This window comes from Euprymna scolopes, chromosome 3 (genome assembly GCF_053919585.1).
Source record: "Euprymna scolopes isolate OS-2025 chromosome 3, ASM5391958v1, whole genome shotgun sequence".
Taxonomy (NCBI): domain Eukaryota; kingdom Metazoa; phylum Mollusca; class Cephalopoda; order Sepiida; family Sepiolidae; genus Euprymna; species Euprymna scolopes.
Window position 1 is genome coordinate 28,534,513 of NC_136484.1, and position 19,464 is coordinate 28,553,976.

Genomic DNA, 19,464 nt, shown 5'->3' on the forward strand with positions numbered 1-19,464 from the left:
TTAGCTGATGTCTTCATCACGCAGCCAAAAGTCAAGAGCGTTGAAATTAAGTCAATTCAACGGAGACTACGACGAAAACATTGGCGAAAAAAAAGCAACCCCTCCTTGCAGCCAAATTGAGGGTGAAGGAATGAATGTTTTTGGCCAATTTTTCGATATTTGGCATCTGAAGGATCGAGCTTCAAAATGATACTGATCTCGTGAGGACCATCGCGTATGTCGAAAGTTTTTGGCAGACATACAAACACACACACACACTTTTCCCTTTTTATATATATATATATATATATATATAATCAAGTAAACAAGAAAATGTTTATAAAAAGACAAAATTAAAATGGCTCAGTTATGTATTAGTAAAAAGTTGAGTATTTTTATTATATAGCTATCGTAATTGTAACAATTATGCTACATGGATGAAACTATTAGTCAAACATGATATTTTTTTAAATTTTAATCAGATGAAATAATCTTAGCATTTTTTAAGGCACCAATCATGAGCATTTTTGAACATCTTCAGCCACGGGGTAGCTTTCAGCTGGGTTCTCATGTCTTGTGGCATCCAGGGACACTGCCAAGTTAAAAAGGACCTCTCAGGATGAGGCATTATGGCCAGATGTCGGCCATTTTCGGAACAGACAGCTGCAATACCATCTGGGGAACCATTTGGATTAAACGGATAATCACAAGTGGGTTTGCAATTATCATCAACATACTGGACTGGAATCAGATTTTTTGATGTGGTTTTTTTATGTAAGGATTCCGATTTGAAAACCATTTTTCCTGAAAAAGAGAAAAAAATTAAATAAAAAGATGATAATATGGATCTTAGCATTCGCCACTAGCTTCTTAAGCCATCTGATAATCACATTAACTGATTTCACAAGAACTAATTAGTCACCCCTTAACAAAACACTTGAGCATAAGAGTTAATAAGATGGCGAGTTGAATAATGATGAATACTATGAAAGGATTTAAAATTATCAGATGCTATGTACTCAATGTAAAAAATGACTCAGAAAACAGTGAGTCCTCTCAGTCCAGGAGCAATGTTTCTGACAAAGGAGAAAGAATTTGTTATCTGTATCATTTGGATTTGTCGGACTACTGTTCTCATCTTGTGTGATTTTCAAAACATTTCGGTCGATGTAACCTCTGACAACTCAGAATCCTGTTAGTCCTGTCAGCATCACTTTAACTCAGGATATTGGCAACCTTCATATGGTCTCTCCTAATTTGATTGAATAAATGCCAACAGAACCAAGCAAGTCAAAAAACATGTTATCTTTCCCATTTTAGACATGCCCTTTGGTTTTACTTTGAAACGAGAGGCTTCGAAGCTAGAATACAGGTATGCAATCCTGTGTATTTTAACCTTCAAACAACTGCTTTCTTTCATTAAATGTACGGGCAATTCATGAAGCAGTTTCTAAACAGTTTTTGTAGACATTCTTAACAATTCTTTGATTTTCTCTTTACAATGTTTTTAAAGGTCTGCAGTTTTGGGTTTTGAATCTAACATTTTTATCGGTTTTATACAATGAACAACATTTTTAGATCTATGATGAATATCAGAAATTTCTGAAATTGAATTTTTCTTGATAGTAATAACGAGTTTTTATCTTCCAAAAGAAAGCATTTTGCATTTAGAATTTGCCATATGGTTTAAAAATAAAGTCCTAATGATAATGAAACTTTTACTTATTGTTGAAAAGCTCCAGTGTTAACAATGTAAATAAAATGTTTTTACATATTATTGACACAGTTCCTTAACTTTTGTCTAGTAGCTTATTTCCTTTCTTCTATGTAATCTTTATTTTAAAAACAAACTATTATGTAAACTTGTGTAAATTTGCATAATAATTACGTATTACACCCTAATCTTTAAGTAAAAATTTAATTGATAATTATGCATTACTTTTTAAGTAATTCACATATTTATGTCTTTGTTATGCCTGGTCTGTATATTATGGCCACTACTCTGTGTGTTTTTTGTTTTATTTTATTTCAAAGTTCTCAAAAATCAAGGGACCCACAACCTGGTGCAAACACTTGAACTCTGCATAAGTTACATAGATGTTTGAATATTCCATTAAAGTTCTTTATCTCTCAAATATTGAGTTAGTAAAGAAATTGAGAACATAATTTTCATCTCCCCAATTAACCATTTTCATACGTTGTAGTATAACTTTAATTTTGGTCTCTTGGTCTTACTGGATTCCAGGACAAGAATTTATCTAGTCTGGTGGAGTATCCAGCTTCGAGCTATTACTTGAGGTAACATCACTTGGAGAAGGTGCACCATGCTTCGTAAAAGCTAATATGGGTTAGCTATAGAAAGATCTTATTTGGGCTGCGAATACTATGTGATTTTGAATATTTGGTCAGGGTTTACTTCCTGGAAAAAGTATCCTTATGCCAGGTTGTTCTGACAAACCCCTGTACGGAGAGATCTTAGGCACTCGAGAATAGTGTCTAGTAGGAATTCATGTTCTGTCCTGTGCTGTGCGTGTGGTGTAATCTCTTAAACTAATGAAGAGATCATTATATATGTAAACCCCTAAAATAATTAAAAGTTTTATATTTTTTTATGTAACGATCATTATGAATTTTATATTATAGGTACAGGAGCACATTAATTATTGTGTGTGTGTGTGGGGGGGGGGTTACATATATAAAGTTTGACATTTTTTTTTTTTAATGTAACGAGTGTTTTGAATTTTGGAATATATGTATTCCCAGCAACCTTGCAAATAGCATGGGCATAACTCTTAACATACTAGTAGAATACCTATACTAAGCCATGTTTAAGGAATAAAAAAAAAAAATTGTTCATGTTATTCACCCTCTTGCCTAGAATATATATTCCATAATATTAAGTTCAATAGTTGTGCTTATATTATTCATCATATTCATAATGATCTGTTCATTAGTTTAGGAGCTTACCCTGAACATGGATAAATAAATAAACATCTCTAATTTGATAAATACAGAGATAATGATGAGAAACAAGAACTTACCTTCACCATGTGCGACCCATACACCAAAGACTGTTCCCTCCATTCCTTCCAACATGATAGACGGACTCTTATTGATCTTCACAGTAACAAAACGAGATTCAAACCTTTCAGAATCGTTTTCATCCAGCAACAAACCTTGCTGTTGCTGCTGCAAGCAATCTGCATCTGAAAATACCGTAGAAAAAAAAAAATGAGGTCATGTGGTGGGGGAAGGGGAGGGATATAATACAAACATGTTGAAGACAAAAACTGATCTTCAGACTTTTTGTTTCTTTCTATAAAGTCATTTTTGTAACTTTATATCATACTAGCAGGCCGCCTGGCATTGCCCGGTCATAAAATACACTTAAATATGATATTTTTATTAATGCGAATTTCGTATTTATTATTATAATATTATATTGGGCCCAACATATAGTAATGATTTAAAAAGTTTAAAAAAAAAAAAAAAAAAATGACTCGTACACCACCACCGAGAATTAAAACCAACACTTCATGTACAACAAATTTTTTTATGTTTTGACGTATAGCCAAAACTTTGGACCCTTTTGTTAGCAGTGAGATAAGGTTGGTTGTATGCCATTTCAAAATGGTTAAAGAATCAGTACCAGTTAAGTCAACAATCATCATGAGTTCCTTGGTAAGAGTTATTTTCCTTTGACATTAATTAATGCCTGAGCTATGAAGACATGTTTGCTGCAAGGCTAAAAATTAAAACATAAACCAATAGCTATTACGTTATGCATGCATATTTGTAATGCTATCATTCAACCTTCACCTGGCAAATTTCATTTTTTTTTAATTTTCACACTTTTGCACCGATTTTCCCCAACTAAAACCCAAATACAAAGTTTCGCATGGGTTCGAATATATTAAGTTTCATGTATCTAGATGAAAAACTGACAGACGAGTTTGGTAGGTAAAAACTTTTTTAACAAATATATATATGCATACACAAATAGGTTTGTGTTTACTATAAACTTTTTACACAAATATTGCGCAAGTATAAATCATGTAGAATATCTGCATGAATATAAATACACATAATAGTTAACTAAAGATGATCATCCCATATGAAAACCGAAAAAAACTAATAAGGAATTAATTCAAATGAATGTTTAAAAGAATATGCAAATTAGCTTGGTCTTTTGCAGATGAATGCGATTCCACAACCCATGTATAACAAAGTTGTATTTTCTTTTTAAATAAATAGAAAAAAGTGTTTTTAATATGAATATCAATACACAAAAAAATAAAATTTATAAGAGTATAGATTTATGCATCTTTCACCGTTGCCATTGCTTCCTTCTTCACGCAATATACCAATGTTTGGTCCACGTGACGATGAAGCTTGTGAGGAAAGAGTTTTATTTGTTACTTTATACATAAATATTTTTATGTGCATAAAAAACTTTCAAAAGATTGTGTATTGATTACAATATTTAATGAGGACTCCGTTTTTCTAACCTTGAGAAGTTTGATTAAGCGTTAAAATACTGCTTTAAAACTTTTTCAAGTTCATAAGTAACAAAGTCATTAAGACTAATAAAGAAGCATTTATAGGGTTAAACAAAAAAATTGCCGCCATCTGCTAAGTATTCGCCATGCTCCTGCTGACATTTGTGGAAAAGGTATGCTCCCAGTTCTGAACCCATATCGAGGCGGTGATTTAGGCTGAAGGTGGCTACATTGAAGAGGTTTCAGTTCTACTACATAACTTATAAAAGTTTTAAAATAAAGCTGTAGTGTCGTTTTCCTTAGTGCGACAAATTTATCGTTCCATCCTGTACGTCAAAATTCCTTTCTTCATGTACAACGCATTTTTTCTGTTTTGACGTATAGCCAAAACTTTGAACCCTTTTGTTAGCGGTGGGGTAAGTCTGGTTGTATACCATTTCAAAATGGTTAAGGAATCAGTACCAGTTAAATCAACAATCATCATGAGTTCCTTGGTAAGTGTTGTATTTCTTGAGGTACCTTCCCTTTTAGCAAATTATAGTTTTCTTCTACGAATGAGCTGAAGGAATGAAAGTTGTGCTTTTGTCAATATACCATCTTTTTTGCCAATTTTATAAGTTCAAAATTTCAGCGACTAATGATCAGAATTTAACAAATGGAGGCTCACTGGAAAGATCTGAATTGTGTAGTGGGCTATACGATATTTGCCTTTAAGGTCGCACATTATCCATCATCCACAGCCTATGTTTGGCACATTTTTACAGTCATAAAATGTTTTGTTAAAGGTGCAATATCCTTCTACCTTCAAAAATCCTTTAAAATTACCACTTTTCTAGGCTTTCGATGGTGCTGAAAACGAAAATAATGTTTAAAATTCCAGGAAACGAGTAGTTTCCAATATATGAAGAAATTATAGTTTCAAAAACTGGGGGGATTACTTTTCTATATTAATTTAACGTAAAATGAACACCCACTTTATGACCACCTTTTTTGAGGGCGTCTGTTTTTTTTGTCTTTTTTAGGAGTGGTGTTTATTATGGTCTGGTAGACCAACGCAAAACCTATCTTAAAACTTGTTTTCTATAGGTTTTTGGGTGTGCTGAAAATGAATATTGCATTTATATTTTCTGCAAATAAGTATCTTTCCTGGGTATTAATGCAGCAATAGCCATTACTAATAACAAAAATACTTAATTGCAGAAAATTTAAATTTGATAACATATAGAAAACAAGTTTTTTAAGGTAGGTTTTGTGTTGGTCTAACAAGCCACAATTACCAAATAAACACCACCCCTAAAAAAAAAATAAAATAACAGACGCCACCCCCACTTCCCACAAAAACGGTAGCTATAAAGTGGATGTCCATTTTACATAAAATTAATATAGAAAAGTGATCCCCACACTTTTAAACTACAATTTCTTCATACCTTGGAAAGTACTCGTTTCCTGGAATTGGAAGTTATTTTTGTTTTCAGCATCTCTGAAAGTCTTTTAGGTAATTTTAGAGGATTTTTTAAGGGTGGAAAGGTACTACACCTGTACCAATGTTTCAATCCTGGTTATTTGTAATTCATATGCAAAACTAAGAAAACAAAATATTTGATATTTACCCAAAACTTTCATCTTTGGTTCTATGGGACAAAACTACATGAAAATTTGCAGGTTTTTTGAAGATTATAATCCTATTCTATCATTAAAATTTTATGACAATTGGTAAAAAAAAAAAAAAATCTATATTTTCAAACCAAGAAAATATGCCCAAATTTGCCTACATTTGTATATATAGTGTCCTGGCAGACTAGCTTCAGTTTTGCTACTTTTGGATGAATTTGGCTTAGGATTTTTCTTTGCTTAGTTGTCTACCCTGTGGCCTTGCCAAGCCACTAATATATATAAAGTTAACTTGAAAAAATAGATTTTTTTTTTGGAGAGAAATGGCTAACCTGTTGGATAGATGTTTTTAAAATTTTCTACACACATAAAAATATTTCCCTTTCACTTATTGTAATCACCCTCATCCTTATTGACATGATAATATAATAAATTTCTAATGTAACTTTAATTATTATATCCATATCTTTTTCTAGATACAAGTTTATTGTGAAGTTTAGTATTTATACCAGATAACCATAATTATCAAAAACGTTTTATTATATTTAAAAATATAAAATATAAATACAAGATTCAGGGCTAGTAGCAAGAATAACAAGTTAAACATACATGGTCCCCGTGAGTGCACAGTGAACAAGGCATAAAAAATGACTAGTTCAGCATTTACACACCCCCCCATTTAGCTCCAAAAGTCCCCAGGGGACATCAAATCCTGGTGAAAATGAACAAACGATGCAGTTTTAGGCCTTAACATATGTAAATTTGAGCTCTGAGCTCTGCACCATGCAAAAAAAGAAATTACTAAGTCCACCATTTGGGCCCCCACCACTATTTAGCCTCAAAAGTCCCCAAGGCCTTAACATATTTAAATTTGAGTTCAGCACCATGCAAAACTGTTAAATAGACATACACAGAAAATTTTGCACAAATATGGTAAAATAATCCCAAAAATGGAATGTTTTTATTAGCTCCAAAAGAGCCCCTGTGGCACACCCAAGAGTTATCACGAAGAAAATTATATAGAAATCAGTTACAACTTTTCAGAAAGTTTTATAAAAATCCAAGGCATCAATTTTTTTAATAAGCACAAAAGTGTCAATTTTAGCCATTTTAACTTGAAAGGCACCCCTAGGGGAACAACTGAAGTTTTCCCAGAAAATCCGTTCTGTTACTTTTTTACTCATATCATGTTTAATGTTTGTGCAAAATTTCAAAAAATTCCAAGGTATAGTTATTGAGAAAAGTGTGGAGGGACAAACGGACAAGGGTGAATTTACCGGTCCACCCTCCTTTTGTCAGAAGACCAAAAATGGAATCCATATCTATTCTCAGGTACTACTAATGAAGATAAAGTTTGTCAAAACTTATACTTAAAATAGTTAAAAGTAATTAACTTTAAATTCAGCTATAATTTGATTAATAAATTGAACGTTTTTTTTTAAAAATGGCTATGTATATGGTGAAATAATTTTAATTGAAACTTTTCTTTCATTTTCTGTAAGTTCAGCTTTGAAAGCGTTATATTTCTGTCCCAGTCTGTAGTAGTTGATGAAAATATAATCATAATGATACAAACACTAATCCACATAAATAATTTAGAAAGATACTTACCGCTCTCTTGATCAGGAACAACCCAGCCTAAAAGAGCCATCAATTGGCAACCATTGCAAACTCCCAAACTGAAAGTATCAGTTCGTCTATAAAAATCTTCAAATTGTTGTTTCACATTTTTATTGAATAATGCAGTTGCAGCCCAACCTGAAAAATAATATATATATATATATATATATATAATATAATATAATATATAATCTAATATAATAATAATATATATATATATATATATAATATAATATAATATATAATAATAATATATATATATCTATCTACATTCTCCAAATTTTTTAGGTGAACTTTATATAATCCAATTGAGTAGATTATTCTCGTTCCATTGCTCTTGAACTACCCAAATTAACCGATTATTTTTAAATTAATAAGTCAATATTTCTGAAGACTTGAAACCTACTTAAGGATATAAACATTAATGAGATGGTCGATAAATTGTTGAATACAATGAGAGAATTAAAAATCTTCAGCTTGCTTCTACTAAAAACAACAGCCAACTCAGAAAGCAGCAATTCTTCCTCCTTTGTCAAGATCATGGAATATGAAGACTACAACACAAAATAGGGAATGAAGCGAGTTATGTGTTGGAGTATAGCATGTAGGCATCGTCTCCATACCTGGTTTGTGACATTCAGTATCTGGAGTGAATGCAGAGGCTGGCGACCCAGTCTGTGCGAGGTTTTCATGATCTTTATTAGCCCCATCCACGGCAGCTGAATCTTTTTCTGGTTGAGCACCAAAGATTGAGAGGCAACCTAATTTTAGCCTATAACCTCCTTCATGGCAATTAGGATCTCCCTCAGAATCTTCTCTTCACCCCAGCACCCAAACGTGGACTGAGAGAACACAACGTGAAGCTGTTTCATCGAAGATTTCAGAAACCTGACACATTTTCCACCCACATATTGGTTCCATGGAATAGACTGCCACTTGGTTGTTACCACACGAACAACAGATCAATTCAAGATTAAGTTGGACAAGTGCTGGTCAACTGTATTTCTGACCGTTTCAATTCGCAGCACATCTCCTTCCCTCCCTTGCTTGCTTTCTTTTTTTTCTCTTCCCGTGTCCTTAACATGAATGAATCATGTAATGTTTTAACCTATGCCAAATAATCTGAACTGAATTACGAAAATGCCAAAAGTAACCTTAAGGTCAATTTTCTAGTCAACGACTGTATGTTTTTAAATATAAACTCATGGCAAAATTGTGCAAAAAATTATGGTCTACTTACCTTTCGATGATCCGAGAACATCGGCATAACTGAATCCACCAACGAAGGCAATTCCTCTAAACTTATCCAGCGTGATGCTTCCATTGCAGAGATCCTCCATATTCACATCCCATGTTTGAAAACCAGCATAATGGAATGCTGCAGCCATTTCACGGTCACCATTGCTCCCTTCTTCACGCAATATAGCAATGTTTGGTCCACGTGACGACGAAGCTTGTGAGGAAAGAGTTTTATTTGTTACTTTATACATAAATATTTTTATGTGCATAAAAAACTTTAAAAACATATTTAATATTTAATGAGGACTTCGTTTTTCTAACCTTGAGAGAAGTTTGATTAAGCATTAAAATACTGCTTTAAAACTTTTCAAGTTTATAAGCAACAAAGCCATTAAGACTAATAAAGAAGCATTCATAGGATCAAACAAAAAAAAATCTTACGGTTCTTGTCAAGAATCCTCCTTATATGAAAAAAAACAAAAATAAAAGAAAAATATGTACGATGTACATACCCATGATGAAATAAAAATATCATATTCCAAAAATCAAATAAAGCAGTTTTATTTTTAAACAAGAAAATCAAATTTTATGAGTACCAAAGGAGTGACTGTTTCATTTTGAAAATCTAAAACAAGGGAGATAACTCAATAATTCAAAACTTGCGAGAGTTATGTTGTAATGTCTATGAATTTCTATTAATTGCTTAAAAATAATTTTCTTTATAAAAATAAATTGATTAACGTGATTTTTGGAATATGATATTTTTGTTTTGTCATGGGTACGTGCCTCATACATTTTTCTTTATTTTTGCTTTTTTAATATAGGGGAAATTCTGGCCAAAAACTAATCTACCTCTAAAAAAATAAAAAATAGATAAATAAAAAATACTAAATTACAAATCAATCTAAAAATATACAAATGAATTAGAAGTTGATTTAATCTTTTTGTTTCCAGTTTCTAAATTATTATTATCCAATGTTGTTTGTTTATTTTTTTTATTCATATTCACCACAAACAAAGGATTGAGACATAAGGGGCTACTGTAAATTAGAACGTCTCTGCTGACGTGCTCTCTAAGTAGAGAGTGGAACAACAAGTTCAAATTACGCTTAAAATTTTTGCATATTAGTCCAGTCTGGGAAACAGGATACAGGGAGGGAATTCCAAAATCTAACATTTTGAGGAGAAACTTTCGAAGTAGAAGGCTCTCTGGTATTGGAGGGCCTCTACAGTTAAGATTTGGTGGATTGTTGAGTTAATCGGGGCTATTTACATCAAGGAAGCATCAACCACTAATCTCTCTCTATTAGACAGAGTCAAAAAAAAAAAAAAAGACTCCAGTCGAATAAATTCTGCCAATCAAGCTCCAACCTTTATCACATCACTGCAATGTTACATTCTTTTTCTTGTTTTACGAGTACTTTAATGGAATGTGCTCGGACAGACTCGTAAGAATAGTAAGATTATGAGACAGAGATTGGAGTTTGGTTGCGGAACCTCTAAGATTGAAGACCCTTTTTTGAACCCTGTACAATAGTGGTTAATGCATTGGCCCATTTATGTAGCAGAAACTGAATTATATTTAGAGGAAAATATCAAATCAAATTACGGATTCATATTTTCCCCCTGAATAGTATCAGTGTATAAACTATCACAACCGATGTAGCGTAACCAATTTATATAAGAATAAAAACAAATTGTAGAATAAAAAAACAACTGACATTAAAAAAAAAAAGTCAAAATATATATACATATATATATATATACTAGCGAGGGGGGGGGGGCTTTGCCCGGTCATAAAATACACTTGAGTATGATATTTTAATTTGTCCAGATTTCGTATATATTATAGTTATGATTTCTATAGTAAAAGTAAAAAAAGAAAGTATTTGGGTACCATCAGCTAGAATTGAAACCGAAAGCAAAACTGTAGCATTCAAAGCTGGTGACGTTATCTCTGTACCAACGTGACACGCATGTGAACTGATTAAAGATTAAAAATAAACTAAGATGAATATACAAAATGTATTACGATTTTTTCCATTTTGGCCTCTTTTTGACCCTTTTATTATTTAAACCGGTTAAAGACCCATAAAAAAACGGTCCATAAAAAATCCAATCATTTGAGGCTTCTAGTATCGATCTGTGACTTTTAGTTTTGGAAAAGATAGAGTTTGAAAATATGGAAACAGACAGACAGACATATAGCCTTTTATATATTAGATTATATAAATATTTTAAAAAAAACAGTCAACACAGCTCATTTTATGAAATGCTGGTTGATCTAAGAAATTAAATTAAAATTGTCCAATAAACTTTTAAAACTAGTTAGATACAAAAAATTCAATAGAAAAAGAAATTGCTTACATTAACTTTTGAGTTAATGTAAGCATAATTAATATATTCACTATTCCATAGCTATAACATATACAAACCCAACGGGTCACACGTACTACCATGTTTTTGGTGGACAAGATTCAAGCAAGGGCGGAAGGTTTAGAGTTTTATAATCATGTAGATTGAAACAAAAAATTGTAAAATAATTCTGCATGGTTTTTGTTTTTGTCACAGTCTAAAAATAATACAATCCATAATCAGTTTTCTTTCCCACTTGTCTCTGTTCTCTTACCATCTCAAAAATGGTCGCAATATGTTAATTGCCTTTTAAACGCATCCCTTTTTCTACCATCAACATAATTTAGCTTTATTTTATACTCCTTTGCCATCACACATATGCAAATCACATATCATTCAATGACTTGACATCTTGAGATTATATTCACAAATAATATATATATATAATATATATATCACTTTGAAATATTGTTGCCAGCAGTCATCTTGAGGCCAAAGATTGAATCATGCCAGTTGCCTATCTCCACATGCAATACATGTCACCAAACAAATTCTTTTTGCCGACTGGCAAACAAGATGTCCTCCCAGTACCTTTGCCACATATACTTATAATAATCTTTATAACTCAACTTTCAGTTTAAAAAAAAAAAAAAAACTTATAGAGATGCACTAAGCATATCTAAAAGAAAAAAGGTTTGGATTGAATAAAAAATACTTACTCAAAGAGTTCACATCATACAAAGTGTTTGGATCAAAGACCAAAGAATATTCTGGCTGCTTTCTTTTCAGCAATGAAGTTCTTTCTTCTTCAACGCAAGGCGGATTAGCCTGTCGTTTCTCTAGATGGTAACTGGTCTCTTCCCAAATGCTACGCAGATCCGACAGGGAAGAATCCAAGACAACTTCATCAGAAACTTTCACTAGAACCTGTAAAACAAAACAAAAAAAGAGGAGCATGTTTGTTTTATTTAATACTTCTGCGATATAAAATAATAAATGAAATTACTAGCAATTTTTTACTTAAAACAAAAAATCTGCTTCCAGACCAGTATTATGTTCACACTTGAATTTTTCTCTTGGACTTTTTTTTGTTTCAAGAATTGACTGACTAGTTAATTGCTTGTTGAAAATGCTTCTTTATTTTTATGTAAATGCTTATATATATATACATATATTATGCTTATCATTTATACATTTTTATTCTCTGAAGAAAAGAACATATCTTTGAAAATTCATGGATTAAAGACTTTTGATTTGTATAATTACCTTATTTAAATTTGATGGATTATTAAATATTGTAATTGATTCAATATTATTTTCTTCATATATATTTTTTTTAATTGCTCTATCTAGTGTATTAAGCTTTTTATCTTATCTTCTATCAAGGTCCAAATTTTAAAGAGAATATTTACATTCATCATTCCAATTATATATATATCTTAGTTTGTCAGTGTGTTGAAAAGAAATTAACAAAGTAAGAATGTGAGACCCAAAGCACAATGTATTTATTTAAAAATTATCCATTACATACTCACAAAATAAAGACAGTTTAAAAATTATCCATTACATACTCACAAAATAAAGACAGTGTAAAAATTATCCATTACATACTCACAAAATAAAGACAGTTTAAAAATTATCCATTACATACTCACAAAATAAAAACAGTTTAAAAATTATCCATTACATACTCACAAAATAAAGACAGTTTAAATTAAATTATCCATTACATACTCACAAAATAAAGACAGTTTAAAAATTGGAATTCAATAATCACTAGTTTTATTCACTTAAATGTCCCTTTTAGGGAAAATATCAAGTTAATAAGGGCAATCTATATGGCCCTAATTGTCACAGGTATAGGCAAACATAGATCAGATTCGTAATCAACAATTAAATTATTTTTAAATATGAAGTTACATAAATCGCTGAGGATTTAAAATGGATTGTAACAGCCTTTTCTAAACACTAGGGGTCTATCTATGTCATTAAAAATATGGTACATGTCTGATATATGATATATATAACAATTTTGCTAACTTCCAACGTCCAAGATTTTATTCATTTTAGAATCATCTTTTCAAAACAAAAACTTGGGCACAATTGCAGATATGTTTCATCCATAGAAGAACCAACATTTGCAGGTCAATTCTGGATATTTTGTCCGTGAACTTATCAAAAAGACGAGAAAGTTCATAGCAACGCAACAAATAAAAATCTCAAATAATACAAGATGGCTGCCCCCCTCCCTATAAACTAGCAATTGCTAAAAATTTCCTGCAACTGGAGATGGATTTGATGGGAGTTGTTTTGGTTTTGAATTATGCTTTATGCATTTTTTTTTTTTGTCTGAGAACCTGTCTTTTTTTTTCTTTCTTGTCTGGTTCATATATTATGAATGCATAGATGGGATATATTTATACTGTGACAGCCTATATGTCGAAATCAGTAATAGATTGCATTTTCTTTAAGTTTTTTGTGAATTTTATCTTAACTGAAGATGTTATTTAACCAAACAAAGAATGCATTCGGCAGGTTATATCCATGTCTACTATTATATAAAAGTGTTGCCATCAATTATAGTCAGCCACCTAGCTTACCTTTTGGTGCAGTTGTAGGCAGTTTTAAAGGTGGTTTTGTTTTCAAGCATTTATTTAATTAATAGCAATATTTTTTTATTTTTTATAATTGTTTTCTCAAGGGCTCATTCAATCTATACCTTATAGTCAGCTAACGTACTTAACTTCCGGTGTACAACTACTGGAAGCGGTGACAAGACAAATCAGTTCCTTCGCTTTTTTCTCTCACTCCTATACCTTCCCTGTGCATGTAATTGTTTTTTTTTTTATTACATTTTTCCGATCTTTCTTTTTCTATTGTGAAGCAATTTATTGAAATAAAATATAATAAAAAGACATTCTTGAAAAGTATACATTAAAAATTAATCAAAATTAACAAAATTATACAGATAAAAATAACACAATTGGTCTTCATTACTTAAAAAATGTTAGTGTTTTCAATAATTCTTTAAAAAAAAAAAAACTAATTTCAACAATTCTTAATTAAAATAAGACTGAAAAAACTTTTCAATGGACATTATTGAAAATTATACAATAAAAATTAACTAAATCATACAGATAAAAATAACACAATTAGTCTTTATTTGCATTTTTAATAAAATTTTTTTAAAAGTTTTTATTTAATTTGAAATTTTACAAGAAATGTTTATATAAATTTTAAAAATACGTTTATTTTTATTTAAGAAATAAAAGTTTATTTGAATTTATATAATAAATATGTTTATGAAAGTATAAAAATTAAATCATTGAAATCAAAATAAAATTTCACATAATAAAAAACGTATCTAATACATAATATTCCCAAAATAGTTTAAAAAGTGTTTTAATAATTCTTTAAAAAATAAATAAATAAAACTAATTTACATAATTATTAATTAAAATAATACAAAAAAAATTTTCATTAAATAAAAAAAGAAAGATTGGAAAAATGTAAAAACAAAAAAAGTACATGCACAGGAAAGATATAGGCGTGAGAGAAAAAAAACGAAAGAACTGATTTGCCTTGTCACCACTTCCGGTAGTGCTATGTCGGAAGTTAGCTGACTACAACCCTGATGCATTTAAATTCTAATCTAAAAATATAAAGTTTCGAACTGTTAATAAAACTTAAGAAAATAGCAAGAAATTGTTTACCTGTAATTTTTCATCAGTGTCTGAAGAGAAACCAATTTGAGTGCAACTGACGCCAGCATCTTCATACATCTTCATTACTTTCTCTTTGTTTGCAGTGCTAACTTCCAAGATTAAACCAAGTTCTTCAGAGAACAACAACTCAAAAATGGATGCTGTAAAGCAAAGAATTAAAAAAATAAAAATTTAACATTTTAGTTGAAAATTGTAAGTGAAGAAAATTAAAGATAAATTTCTCCCAACATATAAAGTAGATTTGATGCTGACTTTTTTGGAAAAGTAAATTATATTTTTTATTGAAATAGTAGTATTAAAATAAAACAAAAATAGAATAGTAGTATTAAAATAAAACAAAATATATTTGAAAACTTTGGTTAAATTTTACAGTGAGAGTTCAGTTCACTATGTAAATTCAACACAAAAAAAAGTGTATAATTTTAGAATAGCAAATAAAAAATTTGTATCAATCGTTCAAGTTTTGAATCCTGGAATGGATACACTTGCTACATCTAACCACACTGATGAATAATAAACAATGAAACAGCTGTCTGCAAATCACTTTACCTGATATAACATGAGTAAGTTTTATTTGTACCAGTCAAGGATACATCTTTGACAATCAGTTTGACAGAGGGTGAATCATTGTGGTTTCTTCTGGCCTTTCTATTGGGTTGAGGAATGGTCCTGTGCAGTCTCAGGAGGTCCATTCTCCCAGACTTTACTTTCTCTTTGTGTAATGTTATCGCTACATGTCAACATTCGGGACCAACACATTGCAGAGTATGAAGACAGTCGCAAGGACACAAAGACAAGAAAAGAATTCAATTCACTCTTTTTTGGTGAAGCAACAGACATTTATTTACAGGTACTTTCCAGAATAATGGCTTGTACCTTGTTCGAAAGTCTTCTCGTACTCCAATGTGTCAAACATGTGGTACTCTATCTCAAGAAAGGGGCAAAAAATAATAAAACTTTAACCACCTCCGAAAGGAGGAGGTAATGCTTAGGAGGATATATTTCTGAAACCAAACAAACTGAGTCAGTTAAAAGTCAAGTAGCAGAAAATGTATTTTATTCACTAACTATCAAGTCTGGATGTGATACAAGGTCAACTTATAATTAGAAGTCTAACTCTACCAAAAAGAGGATACCATAGACAGGCACTCTCCAACTAAAGGGACCTCAGACAATCAGCCCATAAAGCTTAAATAATACTCAATGGTTGAATCCATCTTGTCAAGATGTTGTTTGAAATACATTCATTTAACCTGAAGAGGGGAAATAATCAAAATTAACATTGTGCTAAACAACGTCATATTCATTGAAAACTTTTTTTTTTTGTTTTTTTTGTTTTCCTCCATGTGTTACATAGTTGGTCCGGGCAACGCCAAGTTAGCTGGACGATTATTATTATGATCGTTATTAATATTTATAAAGAATGTTATCAAGGTGAAAGGCATTTTAGGATAAAAAATATTTATGTGAAAATAATTCCCAAAATTGTTAACTTGGTGAAAAAGAATGTTAACTAACATAAACAAAATATGTGACGAAAGTGGATCATCCGATTTGTGTCCTTGGTCACGTGAAGTTAATGACATAACGAGATGGTTTAGAGATATATGTAGAGAGCGTTAGCAGACAGACCGGGGTCTTGTGCTCTGAGGTTTGGACTTGACGTGCGTGGAAATCAAAGGGGGGGAATAGCAAAATGCAGACTTGTACAAAGTGTGCCCAAACTTCGAGAAGGGACCCAGCTAGGAAATAAATGATTATATACAAATATAATTCACGTCTTGGCGTTTCCCTTTTCGAATGAAAAACATCTTTAATTTTAGGAACCACAAAAGAAACTTTGTTATCCGTCCCTTTGGTAAAGACTGTCTGTGTAAGTTGCCATTGTTGATAGCTGTTATACACATTGTTATAAAAATATCCACACACAGGAACACTAAAGATGATCACATAATGTTAAACCACATATATATACAGACTCCAGTATGCAACACATGTAACCTCTCCCAACGGATGTTTTGAAACAAAGAAAAAAAAGATGGAGTCATTTTTTTTATTACATGTTATTGCAAAACTGTCACACACATGAGGAAAGAAAGATTACTCACCATCCGCAGGTTTTTTCAAAGTGAGGCTGATACTGACATTTCCTGCAAAGGCCATTTCCAAAACACAGGTGAGAAAACCACCATCGCTTACATCATGACCAGCAGATATTAATTTCTCTGCAAAAATTTAAAAAAAAAAAAAAAATCCAATCAGTTTTCATATAAATAAAGAAATTTTATTCTTCTTTGACCTTTTATAAAAAAAAAACAAAAAACATTTATCCTACCTTTCATAGGTTTTGTAATGAAATTTGAGAATTTAGAAGAAAATAAAACTTTCATAAATATTTTAAATTTAGCAAATTATATGATACTTTGCCTTTATTATTTTAATGCAAACTAGCGGGACCTGTGAAAATTCCACAGGGGACTCATTCATTTGTAATATATTGATGTTGGCATTCTGTAGATGTTCAGCCTGAATGGCAATACTCTGATATTATTGTAGCTTTTTTGTTAAAACTGCAAAAGTATTTATCTAAGCATAGCCCGATTGTAAAGTATGCTTAAATATGATATTTTAGTTAATGTTCTATCAATTCTTATATATTATAAAGTTGCGATTTCAAAAATAAAAAAATATATCCATATGACTTGGGTGCATCAGCTTGAATCAAAACCAGAACCAAAACATATATACTAGCTGTATCCTGCCACGCGTTGCTGTGGATGAAATTGGCGCAATGGAAAAAGTTCAAAATGAGAAAAAGTTTCTTATTTTTGTTGTTCCATTTTCTTAGCTAATATACAGATTTTCTGGTTTGGTGACTCTTCAATACGTAACATAAATTGTCCATGTGAAAAAACAGTCAGTGTGTAACTGTAAGCTACACAATTGTAAAGATTGTTCCCTGTGCTTTGTTGAATGTTATTGCAAATGACAATAAAATTGGAAAGTGCAATTTCCTAAAGTGTAATGATGTATCCAGTGGAATTATAGGAATGCATGGAATGAAAATATATTTATCTGTAAAAAGTCCTGTTATGATTGTTGTTTCTATGATATTGCTTGTTAATTTTTTTACTGCAAGCCATCTGCCTTTGCAAAGCTTGGATTGGTTTATATTTCACAACATGATAATTAGTACGCCAAATTTCAGTTGCAATACATGCGGTGGCATCCCTGGCAAATATAGCTGTTGGATAATTAACCACTTTATCTGCTTTCACAACAGTGTCGATGGATTTGTATTTGACTACCTCACTTGGAATTTTACATTGAATAATAGCGTGAACGTCTTTGTATTGACCTGCAAGAATAGCTTCTTCACTCAGTCAAGTGGAATTCTTATAATTTGAATATCTGCAAAAACCTTTTAAACTAACTCTTCTTTTGATGAAATAAAATTACAGAAGTTAAAAGTCAAAGAATTTTGCCCTTATCTCTGATCAGCTGGCACTTTTCCGTACCCAATTTCCCATAAGTGATGCAAAAATTTATGTGCGGATCAAACAGTCTGCAACTGGATATGCATATTTTGAGTTAAGTTTAATGTCTTCACATGGCACAAAAAAAGTAGAGTATTTGAGGCAAGCATTTATTTCATCTGCTGGTGTTGATTGAAGTATAACAGGTAACATTTGTTTGAAATCTCCTGCAAACAATATTACTGCATTCCCAAATCGTCTGACATTGCCACGCAAATCTTGCAAGGATCGACCAAGAACCTCAAGTGATTTTTTGCGTACCATTGTGCATTCATCCTAAACAATAAGTTTGCATTTCTGCAATATTTTTCCCCATATTGGATGTTTTGGAGATGTCGAACATGAGATTTTTGAAAAATTGAATGTTTCAAACTAGAATAAATAATTCTTCTACTTGGCAGCAAAGTCACACGTATTCCTCATGCAGCAATAAATAAAGCGCTTCACACTAGAAATACCAAAGAACAATAAAAGTGAAGGAACTGATTTGCTTTGTCACTGCTTCCAGTAGCAGCCATGCCAGAAATTAGGAAGAACGTTAGCTGACTATAACCAACAGAAGTAAAAATGAAAACAAAAAAATATTTTTCCACAGAATCATACAAGTATTTAAGATGGTATGTTTGAATTCTTTACCTGCGATGCATTGTTGAGTGATGGTAAACATATTGATGAACACATCTGGTTTATCCAAGTCAGGAGATTCATTTCCAATCTGTTTAAAACATTGAGCCAAAGCTGATCCTCCAAGACGGTGCTGACCACAACTAGGATCAATGTGCAGAAGAATACCTGAAATTAGCAAATTCAAAAATTCTGGAATTAATAAATTCAAAAATTCTGGAATTAATAAATTCAAAAATTATAAGAAAAAAGTGTCCTAATTGTTTTTATTATCTC

General features: G+C 31.3%; 1 protein-coding gene across 2 annotated transcripts in view; it reads right to left on the bottom strand.

Moving 5' to 3' along the window:
* Positions 1-346: 346 nt before the first annotated feature.
* LOC145254352 (phosphoribosylformylglycinamidine synthase-like) overlaps positions 347-19,464 on the bottom strand; it is a 99,606-nt gene continuing 80,488 nt past the window's right edge. For both annotated transcript variants that reach the window (XM_080113017.1, XM_080113018.1), the window contains exons 18-25: positions 19,201-19,356; positions 17,137-17,253; positions 15,017-15,168; positions 12,023-12,230; positions 8,950-9,162; positions 7,701-7,847; positions 3,021-3,185; positions 347-783 (exon numbers count right to left, since the gene is read on the bottom strand). In XM_080113017.1, coding sequence (XP_079969143.1) covers positions 473-783; positions 3,021-3,185; positions 7,701-7,847; positions 8,950-9,162; positions 12,023-12,230; positions 15,017-15,168; positions 17,137-17,253; positions 19,201-19,356 — 1,469 coding nt within the window. In that variant the 3' untranslated portion in view covers positions 347-472. The remainder of the gene's footprint in view (positions 784-3,020; positions 3,186-7,700; positions 7,848-8,949; positions 9,163-12,022; positions 12,231-15,016; positions 15,169-17,136; positions 17,254-19,200; positions 19,357-19,464) is intronic.